The 14,138-nt window shown below is 43.3% G+C and overlaps 1 protein-coding gene across 1 annotated transcript; it reads left to right on the top strand.

Annotated features, from left to right (window-relative positions):
- The first annotated feature begins 12,066 nt into the window (after window positions 1–12,066).
- On the top strand, window positions 12,067–12,663 carry LOC129642103 (eukaryotic translation initiation factor 1-like). Its single transcript, XM_055566676.1, has one exon. The coding sequence runs from the start codon at window positions 12,087–12,089 to the stop codon at window positions 12,426–12,428; it is 342 nt and encodes a 113-aa protein (XP_055422651.1). The 5' UTR covers window positions 12,067–12,086; the 3' UTR covers window positions 12,429–12,663.
- The last annotated feature ends 1,475 nt before the right edge of the window (window positions 12,664–14,138 follow it).

The raw sequence follows: 14,138 nt of genomic DNA, 5'->3' as shown, positions 1-14,138 counted from the left end.
TTTCATTATGCTACATATTTTCCCAGAACTTCTTATTAAAGAGCCTGTCTTGTCTTCACTGTATATTCTCATCTTTGCTGTAGAAGAATTGGTCATAAGTGTGTGGGTTTGTTTATTTATTTCTATCCCGTTCCACTGGTCTGAATTTCTGTTTTTGTGCCAGTACCATTCTGTTTGGATTACTGTAGTTTTATAGTTACTCAGTGGCTTATAATTTTCTCTTTGTGATATATTTGTCTGATTTTGATATGAAGGTGATGCTGGCCTCGTAGAATGAGTTTGGAAGTGTTCTTTCCTCCGCAGTTTTTTGGAATAGCTTGAGAAAGATAGGTGTTAACACTGAATGTTTGGTAGTGAAGCCAGACCTGTAAAGCCTTAACCTGTGAAGCCTTCTGGTCCTGGACTTTTGTTTGTTGGGAGTTTTTCAATTACTGATTGAATTTCACTATTGGTAATTGGTCTGGTCGGATTTTCTGTTTCTTCTTGGTTCAATCTTACAAGATTGTACATTTTCTAGGAATTTGTCCATTTCTCCTAGGTTGTCAGTTTTATTGGTATATAGTTGTTCTTACTAATGTCTCATGATCCTTTGTATTTCTGTGGCACCAGTTGTAACTTTTTTTCATTTCTGATTCTATTGATTTGGGCCTTCTTCTTTTCTTGATGAGCCAGGCTAAAGGTTTATCAATTTTGTTTATCTTTTCAAAGAATCTGCTTTTAATTTCATTCATCTTTTCTTTCTTTCTTTTTTTTTTAGTCTCTATTTCATTTGTTTATGCTCTGATCTTTATTATTTCTTTCCTTCTCTAACTTTGGATTTTGTTTCCTGTTCTTCTAGTTTCTGTAGATATAATGTTAGTTTATTTGAAATTTTCCTTGTTTTCCTGAGATAGGCTTGTGTCACTATGATAAACTTCCCTCTTAATAACTGCACACAACATAAACAAGCAGAAATGCATGAGACACGAAAAGGCCCATGGAGTTTTGAGGCTGGCTCACTGGTGGGCAGACCCAGGCCCCTGGATCTCTGGCTTCAGGGTCCCAGGGGTCCTGGAGCTGCTGCTGGTCCACTGGGGGGCTGGGCAAGTTCCTGACACAGCTGGCTGCAGAGTCCTGGTGTCCCGGAGCTTGTGTCAGCCCACTAGTGAATGAGGCCAGGTCCTGGGGCAGCTGGGTGAGGACTCCAAGGTGTCTCAGAGCTGGTGTTGGCCTCCTGAAGGGTGGGCTGGGTCCTCTCACAGAAGGCTATGGGGCTGTAGTGGTCCTGGAATCAGTGTCTGCCTGCTGGGTGGGACCTGAGCCCAGGAAATCCTGGACCTGGTGCCTGCCAGTGGTGGGTGGAGCTGGGTCCCAGGCTCTCTGGCTTCAGGGCCCACTGCTGGATCAGACTGAGGCATGAGGGTCCTAATCCCAGGGTTACTGCCACCTTGCTGGTAGGCAGAGCAGGGTCAGATCCTATAGCTTAAGCTAGAGGGAGGATTCTAAAGTGGTTCTTGCCAGAACCAGTGTCCACGTGGTTGAACAAGCTCCCCAAAATGGCTGCTACCAGAATCTGTGTCCCCAGGGTGACTCCAGTTGCCTCCATGTCTCTCTGGGAGACTCTCCAAGATCAGCAGGTGGGTCTGACCCAGGCTCCTTTCAAATAACTACTTCTGCCCTAGCTCCCTGAGCATGTGAGATTTTGTGTGCATCCTTTAAGAAAAAAGACTGTTATTTCCTACAGCCCTCTGAGTGTCCTGAATGTAAGCCCCACTGGCCTTCAAAGTCAAACGTCCTGGGGATTCATCTTCCCGGTGCAGGACCTCTGGAATGGGGAGCCCAGTGTGGGGCTTGGACCACTCACTCCTTGAAGGAAATCTCTGCAATTGTCATCATCCTCCCATTTGTGGGTCACCTGCTCAGGGAATGGCTATCGACTATTCTGCATCTCTGCCCCTCCCCTGCACATCTTATTGAGGTTCCTTTATAACTTTAATTGTAAAGTGTCTTTTCTACTAGATTCCAGTCTTTCTCATATTGATGAGAACATGAGACTGATCTCATTCACAGCTGCTCTGTGAATAGTTGTCATTTTGGTGTGCCCATGAGAGGTGGTGAACTCATGGTCTTCCTACTCCACCATCTTGGCCAATGAAAGTTTTTATTTAAAAAAAAAAAAAAAAAAGCACAAGTATGTTACATTGTAAGTCCCTATGATCTTGGCATAGTGACTTGAGCGTGAGGTAGTTTAAAAACAAAAGAAATTGTTGTTATTAATAATGGTGACAAAATAATGATGTACATTATACCAGTAAGTGGTCAACTCATAATCCTGCTGTATTTCAAAATAATCAATTACCATTCAACTAAGTCTGGCACCAGGAAGTTCCCTGATTGATAGCAGCTTATATATAAGCCCACATTTGTTTCTAATTCTGAATGTATCTCAGTATCCCCTTTCTGAAGCATGAAATTCTGACCTTTTACATTAAAACATAAGGTCTGGCCATTTTTCCAGAAACTGTAGAGATTTATTACTTCCCTCCATAATAGCGAACCAGTAAGGCTGAAAAATAAGAATTTGGTGAGATGGGTCAGTAACACTTGTATTCAGGACGTAAACTGCTATAAACACCATTTGCAAACACATTGTGTTATGGCTCTGATACACAGTGCAGGAAAAGAAAAGCTCTGGGTGGCCACAGCATCTATGATGTTGGTGTCTCCTGGAATAAGATCTTGATTAATTCTGCTCATGATTACTCTAATTCATCTGTATTTTATATCAGTATGGCTGAGTAGTGTTTGGTACAGGAATTAATTAGAAGTACTGAATTTCTGTAAACAAAACCTATTGGTACACCATGCTCTGATCACTTGCACTTAATGATGTCATTTGTTTTAGGAATTACCCAACTTAAAAAATACTTTTGACTTTTTTTCTCAGAAAGTGTTTCCAAGCAAGCAGCACGTAACACTTCATCTGCAGTGGCACATTTAGCTAATGTGACTTTAAAGCACCTGTATAGAACATCTAATTATAGATATAGAAAATGGGGTATAATGGTAGGAGATAATAAATCATTTAAGATAACAAAGTAAATTAGGGCAGAACTCTGTTGTTGGTAGTTTTTTCAGGACAAGCCATTCTCAAGGTGGTAGTTTGTGAAACATGTGCTATGCCTGATCACTTGAGCACAAGTCTACGTTATCCGTGCCCGTGTGTATTTGACTTTAATCTTCAAGTTATACACACTTTGTGTGTCTCCAAGGCAGAAGTATTTCCAGGAGTGCCTCACTTGAGACTTAAGTGTTTTGCTCATCCAATCTGTGATCCAGTGTAAATTAGTCAGGGTTTTGTAGAGAAATAGAGTGGTATGTCTAAATGCTTACTGCAGATGGTGACTGCAGCCATGAAATTAGAAGACGCTTGCTCCTTGGAAGGAAAGTTATGACCAATCTAGATAGCATTTTCAAAAGCAAAGACATTACTTTGCCATCAAAGGTTCGTCTAGTCAAGGCTATGGTTTTTCCTGTGGTCATGTATGGATGTGAGAGTTGGACTGTGAAGACGCTGAAGAATTGATGCTTTTGAACTGTGGTGTTGGAAAAGACTCTTGAGAGTCCCTTGGACTGCAAGGAGATCCAACCAGTCCATTCTGAAGGAGATCAGCCCTGGGATTTCTTTGGAAGGAATGCTGCTAAAGCTGAAACTCCAGGACTTTGGCCACCTCATGTGAAGAGTTGACTCCTTGGAAAAGACTCTGATGCTGGGAGGGATTGGGGGCAAGAGGAGAAGGGGACGACAGAGGATGAGATGGCTGGATGGCATCACTGACTCCATGGACGTGAGTCTCAGTGAACTCCGGGAGTTGGTGATGGACAGGGAGGCCTGGCGTGCTGTGATTCATGGGGTTGCAAAGAGTCAGACACAACTGAGTGACTGATCTGATCTGATCTGATTATAGGAATTGGCTCATGCCAGTTATGGAGGCCAAGTCCCATGATCTGCCATCTCCAAGCTGGAGATCCAGGAAAGCCAGTGATATGGATTCAGTCCCAGTCCAAAGGCCTAAGAACAGGGGTGGGAGAACCATGTGGTGTCAGTCCAGATTGGAGTCTGACCAGGACCAGGATGTCTGTGTCTGAGGGCGGGAGAAGATGGATATCTCAGTTCCAACAGAGAGCAGATTCGTCCTTCTTCTACCTCTTGTTCTGTTTGCGCCTACCTCATTGGTAAGGAAGACCATCTTTATTCACGCTGCTGACAAATGCTAGTCTCTTCTGGAGACACCCTCACAGAAAAACCCAGAAATAGGGTCTTACCAACTATCTGGACATCCTTTAGCCAATCAGGTTGACCCATGAAATTAATCATCACACCCAGCCAACTCAGCATTTATTAACTACACCCTCTCCTATGCAAAGTACCAGATACTATTGCAACATACGCATGAAGTGAGAAATGTAAACCTTACCCTCAGAATTTACAATGCAGTACACCTTTGTGTGAGCGCACCATCAGTGGAAAAAACAGCAACAAGGCCCAGAATACCCACAGTTTCCCCAGAAAGTGACCCTTTCATAACTGCTTGTGTTACAGGCCGGAGGAGCTTCATGCCCAGCAGAATAGCCTCTGACTTCTTTGTTTCATTTTTCCACCTCTACGGTTTATAAGATAGGAAAATATGTTTACTTACTTGCAGAAAATGAGCTTTTCTTTCTCATTTTTTTCTCTATTTGTAGCCCTCTTTTTCCCCCACTTGCCATCAGTTGTTTTCCATAGGTGAATTGTGTGAATTTTCATATTTTATTAATTGTTAAATACTGGTAATTGAAAAAACATGGCAAGTTAGCATTGATTCACATGTATACATAAAGTCAGAAATAGTTTGAATAGTTAAACTGCACCTGAAGCATTATTCACAATGAACGTTGTACCACGTTGTAAGTTTAGTGTGATAATTAGCAATATAAATAATGTGTCACCCCAAACCTTTCAAGCAGTTCTGACTCATCATTACATAAGGCCCACAATGGTTAACACTCCCAGAAAATTGTTTGGACTCATAAGAAACCGTAGCTAAGTTTTTCTACTTTAAAATCTCTGTGAAGACAAGAAATTTCCACTTAGTCAAATTTCAGTATTGAAGTGGACTCTCATAATACAAAGATAAAACAGATTTTTCACAAACCCACAAAGTAGTAAGAAGTTCCTAGCAATCCAGAAGTCCCTGAGTCCTGAGATAGAATATTCCAGAGTAGATGGGATCACTGGCTTTTGTCACTAGACTGCATGGACTACTCCCAGCTTACCCAGTAGCTCTGTGTGCAGTGTCTGGTTATCTAACCTCTCTGTTCCTCAGCTTCCTCATCTATAAAGGAGAATAATGGTCCTACTTGGAATTAATTAAATACATTTTAACTACTTAGAGCAGTGCCTGGTGCTGTTCTTAATATGTTAGTTATTTGCATTATTTGATAATGACAGTTAATCAAAGAGAACAGAGCTATTGCCAAATGAAATTTTAAACAAAGTGAATGCAGGTGAAGACTCACACATCACTGCCCTTGTATTTGCATTTCTACTCTTTGTCTGTTGCAGATGAGTACCCTGTGATCCCGTTTGGTGTCAGATGACATACTGTGTGCTTCTTGTCCAGATCTTGTACTTCGTCAGGCTTCTTTAACAGAGGGACAGTGACCGGCATGAAAGCAGGGGAGGACATGAGTGTGGGGCGTAGCACCCTTCGCTTCTCAGTACCGTTCGCAGCGTTTCCCTCAGAAAGACAAATACAGATTGCGGTGTCATTGTTTACTTTCATCCTACTGCTTATCCAGCCTTGGCTTCTTACTCTGCTTGCCACCAAGCTTCTAGATTTGTCCAAGAGTCAAGTCTTCAGGCCTCTCCCCCTGAAAGGTACAATAAGCGCTGACTGGTTTCTTAGCTAATGTGATGAAGTCATTGTCGCCCCATCCCTTTTCTCAAAATAGCAGGTTATTTTCTTTCCTTCCTAGCAGTGTTTCTTAGCTAATTTATTGACTCATCATCACCCTGTCTATTTACTTAAAATAGAAAATTGTTTCTTTCTTCTTCCTTTCTAGTCCTAAATGGAACTCAGTTGACTGTAAAACTTAAGTGTTTCTTTCCTCATTTCCACCTGATGTTTTAATCAGCTCAGGACCATCTTCAAACCAGAAGTGAATGTCAGTGTCCACCGTAAAGACCCCTCTCTTTGGCCTTCCCTAAGTGTGCCTGGGGCCTCGACCTCCCCTCCTGGAACTGGGCATGTGTGTGCAGGGTGAGTGCTGGGGGAGGGTGTATAGGGGCACAGCTGCCAACTTGAAAAGCTGACTTTCCGTTGATCTGACAAACACTCTGCTTTCTTACGACCAGTAGTATAAACCATATTTTAAAAATACAATTTTCCACATAAAGAAAAATGTCCTCCCCAGTAACTTATTACCATAGATGAATTATTCATGCTCTGTTTGAGTCTATTCCCTCAGCTTATGCACTAGGTCTTATTCCCTCTCACCCAATAAAAGATATCATGCTAATAGTTTCTGTTCCCAAGGCCCTGTTACCACGTTTTCACTCTCCACTAAGCCATTCCCATAAGCCTACCAGGGTGCTAATATTTTTACTGTCTTCAATAAAATGAACAAAAAACCTTTGACCTACTTTTCCTTCCACCTGTCCAATTCCTGCCCAATTTCTTTACAGTTAAACTCCTCAACAGCCATTTGTAGATTCCCTCTAATTTTCCCCTTTACACTCTGTATTGAACCAACTTTTGTGAAGTTTCTGCCTACACTACTCCACCAAAATTGTTCTTCTCAAGGCCATCAAGTGACCTCATATTGATCATTCCAGTGGTCAATTATCAGTCCTCATCTTTCCTGACCAGCAGCATTTTATGGCATTGATCACTCTCTTCTCTTTGAAGTAGTTTCTTTTGGCCTCCAGAATACCACAGTCTCAGTGTTCCTCCTACCTTCCTGGCTATTTCTTCTCAGTCTCTACCCAAGTTGATGTCTTCTCTCTAATCTTGTAGTGTTGGAGTGCCCCAGGCTCAGTTGTTGGGCCCTTCTTTATCCAAGCTCACTACCTTCATGATCTCATCTGCTCTCTGGGCTGTAAATGCCACCTCTTATCTGACAACTCCCAGATCCCTCTCTTCAGCCCAGTTCTCCCTCCTGAGTTAAATATCCAACTGCCTGTTTAACATCTGCCTGAATATCTAAGAGGCATCTCATACTTTACAGGTCTCCAACAGAACTCCAGATTTTACTCTTTAAACTTGGCCTACCTGCAGCGTTCCCAGTCTTGGAAACTTGAAAGTTCATGATGGCTCCTTCCTTCCATCTGCTCAGGTAAAAACCTTAGAGTTAGCTTTGACTCCTGTCTCTTATGTCCAGGTTGTTGGGAAAACCTATGTGACTGTCCCTTCAAATGTTATCAGAATCTGAGTAGTCATCAGCTCTTTGGTTACTCCCTTGGTCTGAGCCATGATCCTCTGTCATTTGGACTAATCTCATAACTTCTTCACTATCTCTCTTCCTATAACCTGTAAACCTCGTAGTTAGAAGCCAGAGCTTTAAAAAATGTAAGACAGATTGTATAATTTGCCTGCTCAAAGCCCTCTAAAACTTCCCATTTTAGTCAGAGTAAAAGTGAAAACCTTGATAACAGGTTCAAGGTCCAGCTAAAGCTGGCATCCTGTTATCTCTCTGACCACATTTCCTTCTACTCTGCCTTCCTCTCTGCTTCACCCCTGTTCACCAGCTCTCTTGCTGTCCCTCTGTTACTCCACACGTACACTCTTGGGGAATGACTGCCCCGGCTGTGCCCTCTCCCAGAAATGGTCTTCTTAGCTAACTTTCTCTTTTCCTTCTTGTCTTCCCTCAGTGAGGGAATCCTCTCAGTGAGACTTGCCCTAACCAGGTGGTTTACTACTACAGCTCTGCCTGTGCATGCAGGCACACACTCATACACGTGTACACACACCACTGACACCTCTGATTATCCCTACCCTATTCTGCTGTTAACATTTTTTTCTGCATCCATCAGCTACGAATACATACTCTACTTATTTATTGTTGTTTAGTTGCTCCGTTGTGTCCAACTTTTATGACCCCACGGACTGCAGTGTGCCAGGCTTCCCTGTTCCTCACCATCTCCTGGGGTTTGCCCAAGTTCATGTCCGCTGAGTTGGTGATGCTGTCTAACCAGTCTCATCCTCTGCCACCCTCTTCTCTTTTTGCCTTCAATCATTCCCAGCATCAGGGTCTTTTCCAATAGTCGGCTGTTTCCATCAGGTGGCCAAAATATTGGAGCTTCAGCTTCAGCATCAGTCCTTTCATTGAAGGGCTTATTTATTGTATTTGTTATTTATTGTCTGTCTTCCCACTAAATGTAAGCTCTTTTTACATAAAGAGCTAGTAAGATCAAACAAAGATCTTTGTTTTGCTGTAGATATACTTGGAGCATCTGTCACAATCCATGTATTTGACAAATAGTTGTTGATATACACACAGATAGACATACACACACATACATATAAAATAAAGTCACTTCCCTCTGATAAAGCTGAATGAGAGTTTCAGATCCCACAGAGAAATGACTGTCCATATTCTAGAGTGGAGTGAGGCCCTCACACAGCACTGGGTCTGTTTGTATACACTGGCATCTTCGAGGACAAGCATTTGAACTGTGTTCATGACAGGAATTCAAAGTGAGTAGAAAATGGGGTAAAAGAGAAGTAGGTTATGCAGCTCCTGTTAAGAAATCTGGCACAGTCTTAAAGAAGCCTAGCACAATAAACTATGCTCAGTAAGAAGTGAGTCAACCAAACTAAACTAAACTCAGTAACAAGACCTGTGATTTCAGGAGGATTTCTGGCTGTAGCACAGTGCCTCTGACACAGACTCCCCACAAGTTCTATTGGTGTCCTAATAACCAGCACGATTACCCTGTCCATGCCACCGTACAAAGACTGGGACGTGTGCAGATAACACCGAAGACTCCTTAAACTGTTTCACACCTCAGGCCCCAAGCAGCTCTGAGGCCGGATTCTGTAAGAGGACAGAACACAGGCAAGAGGAAACTGTTTTTCTACCCATTTTATAAAAGGTGGGTACCAGCAGCGTAAGGCAGATTGGTGATGACAGTGAAGGATGTTGACTGGCTGCAAAGCACAGGGTGAGCACAGCAGAAGCAGGAGCCAAAGCCGGAGGCCCGGCGGTGGAGTAGGACAGAGCAGCAGAGCACGCAGAAGCAGCACAGCTGGGCATGGAAAGGGCGGCTGCACCAGCGTGAACGGCAGCCCAAGGGAGAGGGAGTGGGTATCTGGGTGAAGCAGCTATGACAAGACAGTGTGTGAAGTACTGGCCCCTGTGGCATCAGTGGCTTAGGGGGAGCTCGGAGCGCCCTTCCAGAGGAGGGCTGCGGTGCCAGCTCCAGACACAGCCTGCGGGGCGTGTGGCGTGGCGGCCCAGAGCCAACTGAAAGCAGCACCACACACAGTGGCCAAGCGTGCCTTGTGACACGGCGACGACCTGCAAAACCCCAGAGACAGTCTGTAAGAGAGAACCTCCGCAGAGGCCCAGGGGTTTACAGTTGTGTGTGTGAGAGCCTTCAAACTAGGGGAATTTGGTTTTTCATATTAAGGTAACTTTGTTTCCACAAGCCAGGGAATTCTAGGGAAGTTCAGAATTACAAACTTGTTTATGACTGTCCTAAAAGAAACTCTATCTCATGCAGAAGCAAAAGCTTCTGAATTTTTTCTGAAAAACAAAAGGCTAATCCTGTGGGTGATTAAGTTAGAAGGCAAATTGAACTTAACCACTCTCATAGGGTCTTTTTTTGTTCAAGTTGGAGCACTGATTGGGAAGAAGAGGGACTTTCAAAATTGCTAAAGAGACTTTATGGGCAGGTTTGAATGAAACTTAGTCTGTGACCTTTAAATTCTGCCATGCCTTCTATTCCAGTAGAAATAGCCCTTCTTTCTGCACAAGAAGGTCAGTCTCCCCTTGCCCAAGGAACCTGAGAGAGTGGTTTTGCAGGATGCAGAGCCTCCTTAGGACTTATCCCCACCTATCCCTCATTGTTTCTCAAACTAGATCTAGACTTTAATCCTGGCAGACCTCAGGAGGTCACTTATAAAATAACCTATAAAATGAGATCAGTTATAACATGAAAACCAAAAACACCAAAACAATAGCAAGATTTTGCCAATTTCAACGGATAAAAATGTAGAATATGTTTGGGATTCTAAGTGTTAGATCAGGGTTTAAAGAATGTAAAGAAGGATCAGGTCAAATTTATTGATTTGGGTGTACAAAGGAGACATTCTGGATCTGATTTGTTAAGCTAAGAAACTAAGAGTGGCTTTCCAATAGGTGACTCGTTGGTTCAGTAAAACCTAGAACCAAAGGATGATAGGATGAAATGACAATGCTTCATTGCCAAAGACAGGGTGGGCAGGGTTAATATAAAAGGTGGACGTGGTTAATGTAATGGCAGCAAAGCCCAAAGCAATAATCAGAATGAGACGATCCCTAGAGACCTTTGTATGCATGTGTGCTAAATCACTTCAGTCGTGTCTGACTCTTTACGACCCTATGGACTATAGCACTCCAGGCTCCTCTGTCGGTAGGATTCTCCAGGCAAGAATACTGGAGTGGGTTGCCATGTCTCCTCCAGGGAATCTTCCTAACTCAGGGGTTGAACCTGAGTCTCCTGCATTGGCAGGCGGGTTCTTTACCTCTAGCACCACTTGGGATGCCCCATAGAGATCTTTGGTGTCGGCTAATTGCTCATGGTGTCCTTAGGTCAGAATTAGGTAAGCAGTGTACTGAAATCTTCCTTCAGTAAGTTACTGTCATTTGTATTTAATATGATTTGGATAAGCAGGAAACTCTAGGTCTGATGAGTCAAAGTCACCTAATACAGAATCTTGGCTCCTGAAGCAATCCCTAGACCTGAGCCAATTCACAGACCCAGAGGCCCTTAAATAAATGGAAGACCAGGTTCCCCTGGGAACAACCCTTATACACAGCCAAAATATGTACTGTAAATCTTGCTCCTAAACTTACCCAAAGGGACCCACAGTCATTTACCAGGGTGATGTGCATTGAGGAAGGTGAAATAACCAAACTTTCACGGGCTCTGAACTGGCACTAATTCTTAGAGAACCAAAGCACCACTGTGGTCCATCAGTCAGAGTAGGGGCTTATGAAGGTCAGATGTTTATTGGAACTGGGTCCCTAGTCCACTTCACTGCAAGCTCAGTAGGCTCTTAAATTCACCCTACGGTTATCTCTTCAGTTCTGACATGCACCGTTGGAATAGACATACTCAGGAGCTAACAGAAGCCCCACTTTGGTTGCTGTACTCTTGGAATAAAGACTGTTGTAGTAGGAAAGGCCAAATGGAAATCCCCACAAACTCACCTCTACTTACCAAATAGATACTTACTGGTTTGCTTGTCTGAACAAACCCTAACTTATACAATTACTCAGACCACCTGAAAGCTGACTTGGAATGCTAACATTATTCTGGCTACATATATTTAGAATATCAGTCAGCTCAGGAACTGGCCGTTCAGAAGGGGCACCATTACCATCAGTAATACCCATGGTATTTTTAGAAAAGATCCTTTTACAAGATGTGGTCTTATAAAGAAGTAGGACTTTATAGTTATGAAATCTAACTTCTATATTTGGTAGTTAATGACTCATCATCAGGTTGAATACATTGCTTTATAAAAACTAAAACTGAACATTAATTTATAGAATTTTATTTTGTACTTTTGTATTTGTCTCCATTAGCAACCTTTCTCACCAAGTATAAAAGTGAAAAATTCTGTTTATTTGAATTATTAAAATCTTGTCTTTCGAACATGGTATGGTTCACCAGTTTCTAGAATCCTGGAATTAAAGGTAGTACAAAGAAGTTTGGAAGCCCAGTCACTGAGCCACCGCGGAGGACTCAGCAGCCTCCCCCTTGAGCCCCCTCGCTTCCCGACGCTCCGTCCCCCCTGCCCGCCTTCTCCCACTGCCGCCTTCAGGCCGTTTCCACCCAGGAAAAGGAATCCTATTGTATGTCCACTATCCAGAACCTCCACTCTTTCGACCCCTTTGCTGATGCAAGTAAGGGCGATGATCTGCTTCCTGCTGGCACTGAGGATTATATCCATATAAGAATTCAACAGAGAAACGGCAGGAAGACCTTTACTACTGTCCAAGGGATCGCTGATGATTATAATAAAAAGAAACTAGTGAAGGCGTTTAAGAAGAAATTTGCCTGCAATGATACTGTAATTGAGCATCCAGAATATGGAGAAGTAATTCAGCTACAGGGTGACCAGCGCAAGAACATATGCCAGTTCCTGGTAGAGATTGGACTGGCTAAGGACGACCAGCTGAAGGTTCATGGGTTTTAAGTGCTTTTGACTCACTGAAGCTTAAGTGAGGATTTCCTTGCAATGAGTAGAATTTCCCTTCTGTCCCTTGTCACAAGTTTAAAAACCTCACAGCTTGTATAATGTAACCATTTGGGGTCTGCTTTTAACTTGGACTAGTGGAACTCCTTCATGCAATAAACTGAAAAGAGCCATGCTGTCTAGTCTTGAAGTCCCTCATTTAAACAGAGGTCAAGCAGTAGGCGCCTGGGATGTTTCAGCCAAGTCCAGAGCCCCAAGATCACAGATGGCTATGTCTGGCCAGAAGCTCCTCAGCAGTCCCTCTGCAAAGTTCCCTGCCCTGAGAAAGTGTCACCACCTGAACAGTCCCCGAGGAAGCGGAGAGCGGAGGATGGGTGCGGCAGCCGTGCTGCTAGAGGGTGCTTCCGTGGTCAGGGAAGGGTCAGGGAAGGGTCCCGTGACGTCTCCAACGTGACTGGGTGGGCAGAGCTTAGAGCAGCCACCCTCCAGCAAGGTGACAGGACATCTGGCTTGCCACCAAGGTCTTCATGACCAGACATGTCCTAGCTAATTGATGTCCAAACTAGAATGTGAGGCCAACCTTCTATCAGTTAAACTTTTGAGAAGGGAACAAATTTCAAACCAATGTTATCAGTCACGTAGCTGTAGAGCTTGCAACTTACTAGCAACAGCTGCCCAATGCCTTGTGAAGTAAACTGGTTTTTTGGTTTTTTCCCCCTCTTCAGTTTTAATGTTATGTAATGTATTTAAACCCTTATTAAAATAAAACTTGTTTTCAGAAACAACAACAAAAAAAAGACGTTTGGAAAAGGAAACTTTAGAATTAACAATAGCAGCCACTGTTTTACTAATATTATAGTAACTGTGGGCAAGTGGAATATTTGTTAGAAGTTCATAACCGACTTCATGGTTAGTAACAGTGTTAGACGTGTCTTGTATTGTCTGCCCAACCTACAGCACCGTATAAAGAAGCTGCCCCATAGACTGTAAACGTAGAGCAGCCCTGGTTTCTGGTGGCTCTCTAGTTCCCATGAGATCCATTGGAATTTTGGCTTTGGTCTTTGGTTTCTGTGAGACTTACATCCTTTATCTGAGTTATTCAGGGTCTCTGCTCCCTTCAGTAAAGGACACTGGCCTCTAAAGGTAATAAAAGACTCTTTAGTTATAGAGTGCAAACACAAACAGCCTAGCTCCTTGCCCCTTTTCAGGGCACATATCCTTCATATGATTGTGTCCCCCTCAAATTCATACTAATGCCCTAACCCCTGGTGTGGCGTACTTAGGGCCTCTGAGGAAGTAACTGAGGTTGAATGAAGTTATTGGGGCAGGGCCTTGATCCTGTCAGCTCAGTCTCCCAGAGAGCTCCTGTGCTCCCCCTAATCACTAATGGTGCTTGTTGCAGAGTCTGGTGGACACCTGTGTCAGTTATTAGTCAATTTGAAAAACAGAAACTAGTTAGGGATGTTCAGAGGGAAGTTAACACAGGGAACTAATTATAGAATTTTTGGAAAGGTTAAAGAGCAAAAAGGTGAAAGTGCTGTTAACTCAGAGCCCAGGAATGCTGTGCTTCTGGGCAGCTGGGCCCCAGCTGTTCCAGCTGCTCCTGCTGCTAAAGCCAGAAGCAGGAGAAGGAAACAAATAGCTTCTCTCGCTTTGTCCCCTTTTAAATCCTCACCATTGTCTCCATTGGCAGAATCTAACCAAACCACA

The sequence above is a fragment of the Bubalus kerabau genome, chromosome 1 (assembly GCF_029407905.1).
Source record: "Bubalus kerabau isolate K-KA32 ecotype Philippines breed swamp buffalo chromosome 1, PCC_UOA_SB_1v2, whole genome shotgun sequence".
Taxonomy (NCBI): Eukaryota; Metazoa; Chordata; class Mammalia; order Artiodactyla; family Bovidae; genus Bubalus; species Bubalus kerabau.
The sequence above is the reverse complement of the archived record's forward strand: the minus strand, read 5'-3'. Positions and strand labels throughout refer to the sequence as shown.

What these genes read in the sequence shown, in the direction of transcription:
- LOC129642103 (XM_055566676.1), top strand. Translation starts at nt 12,087, where the DNA reads ATGTCCACTATCCAGAACCTCCACTCTTTCGACCCCTTTGCTGATGCA.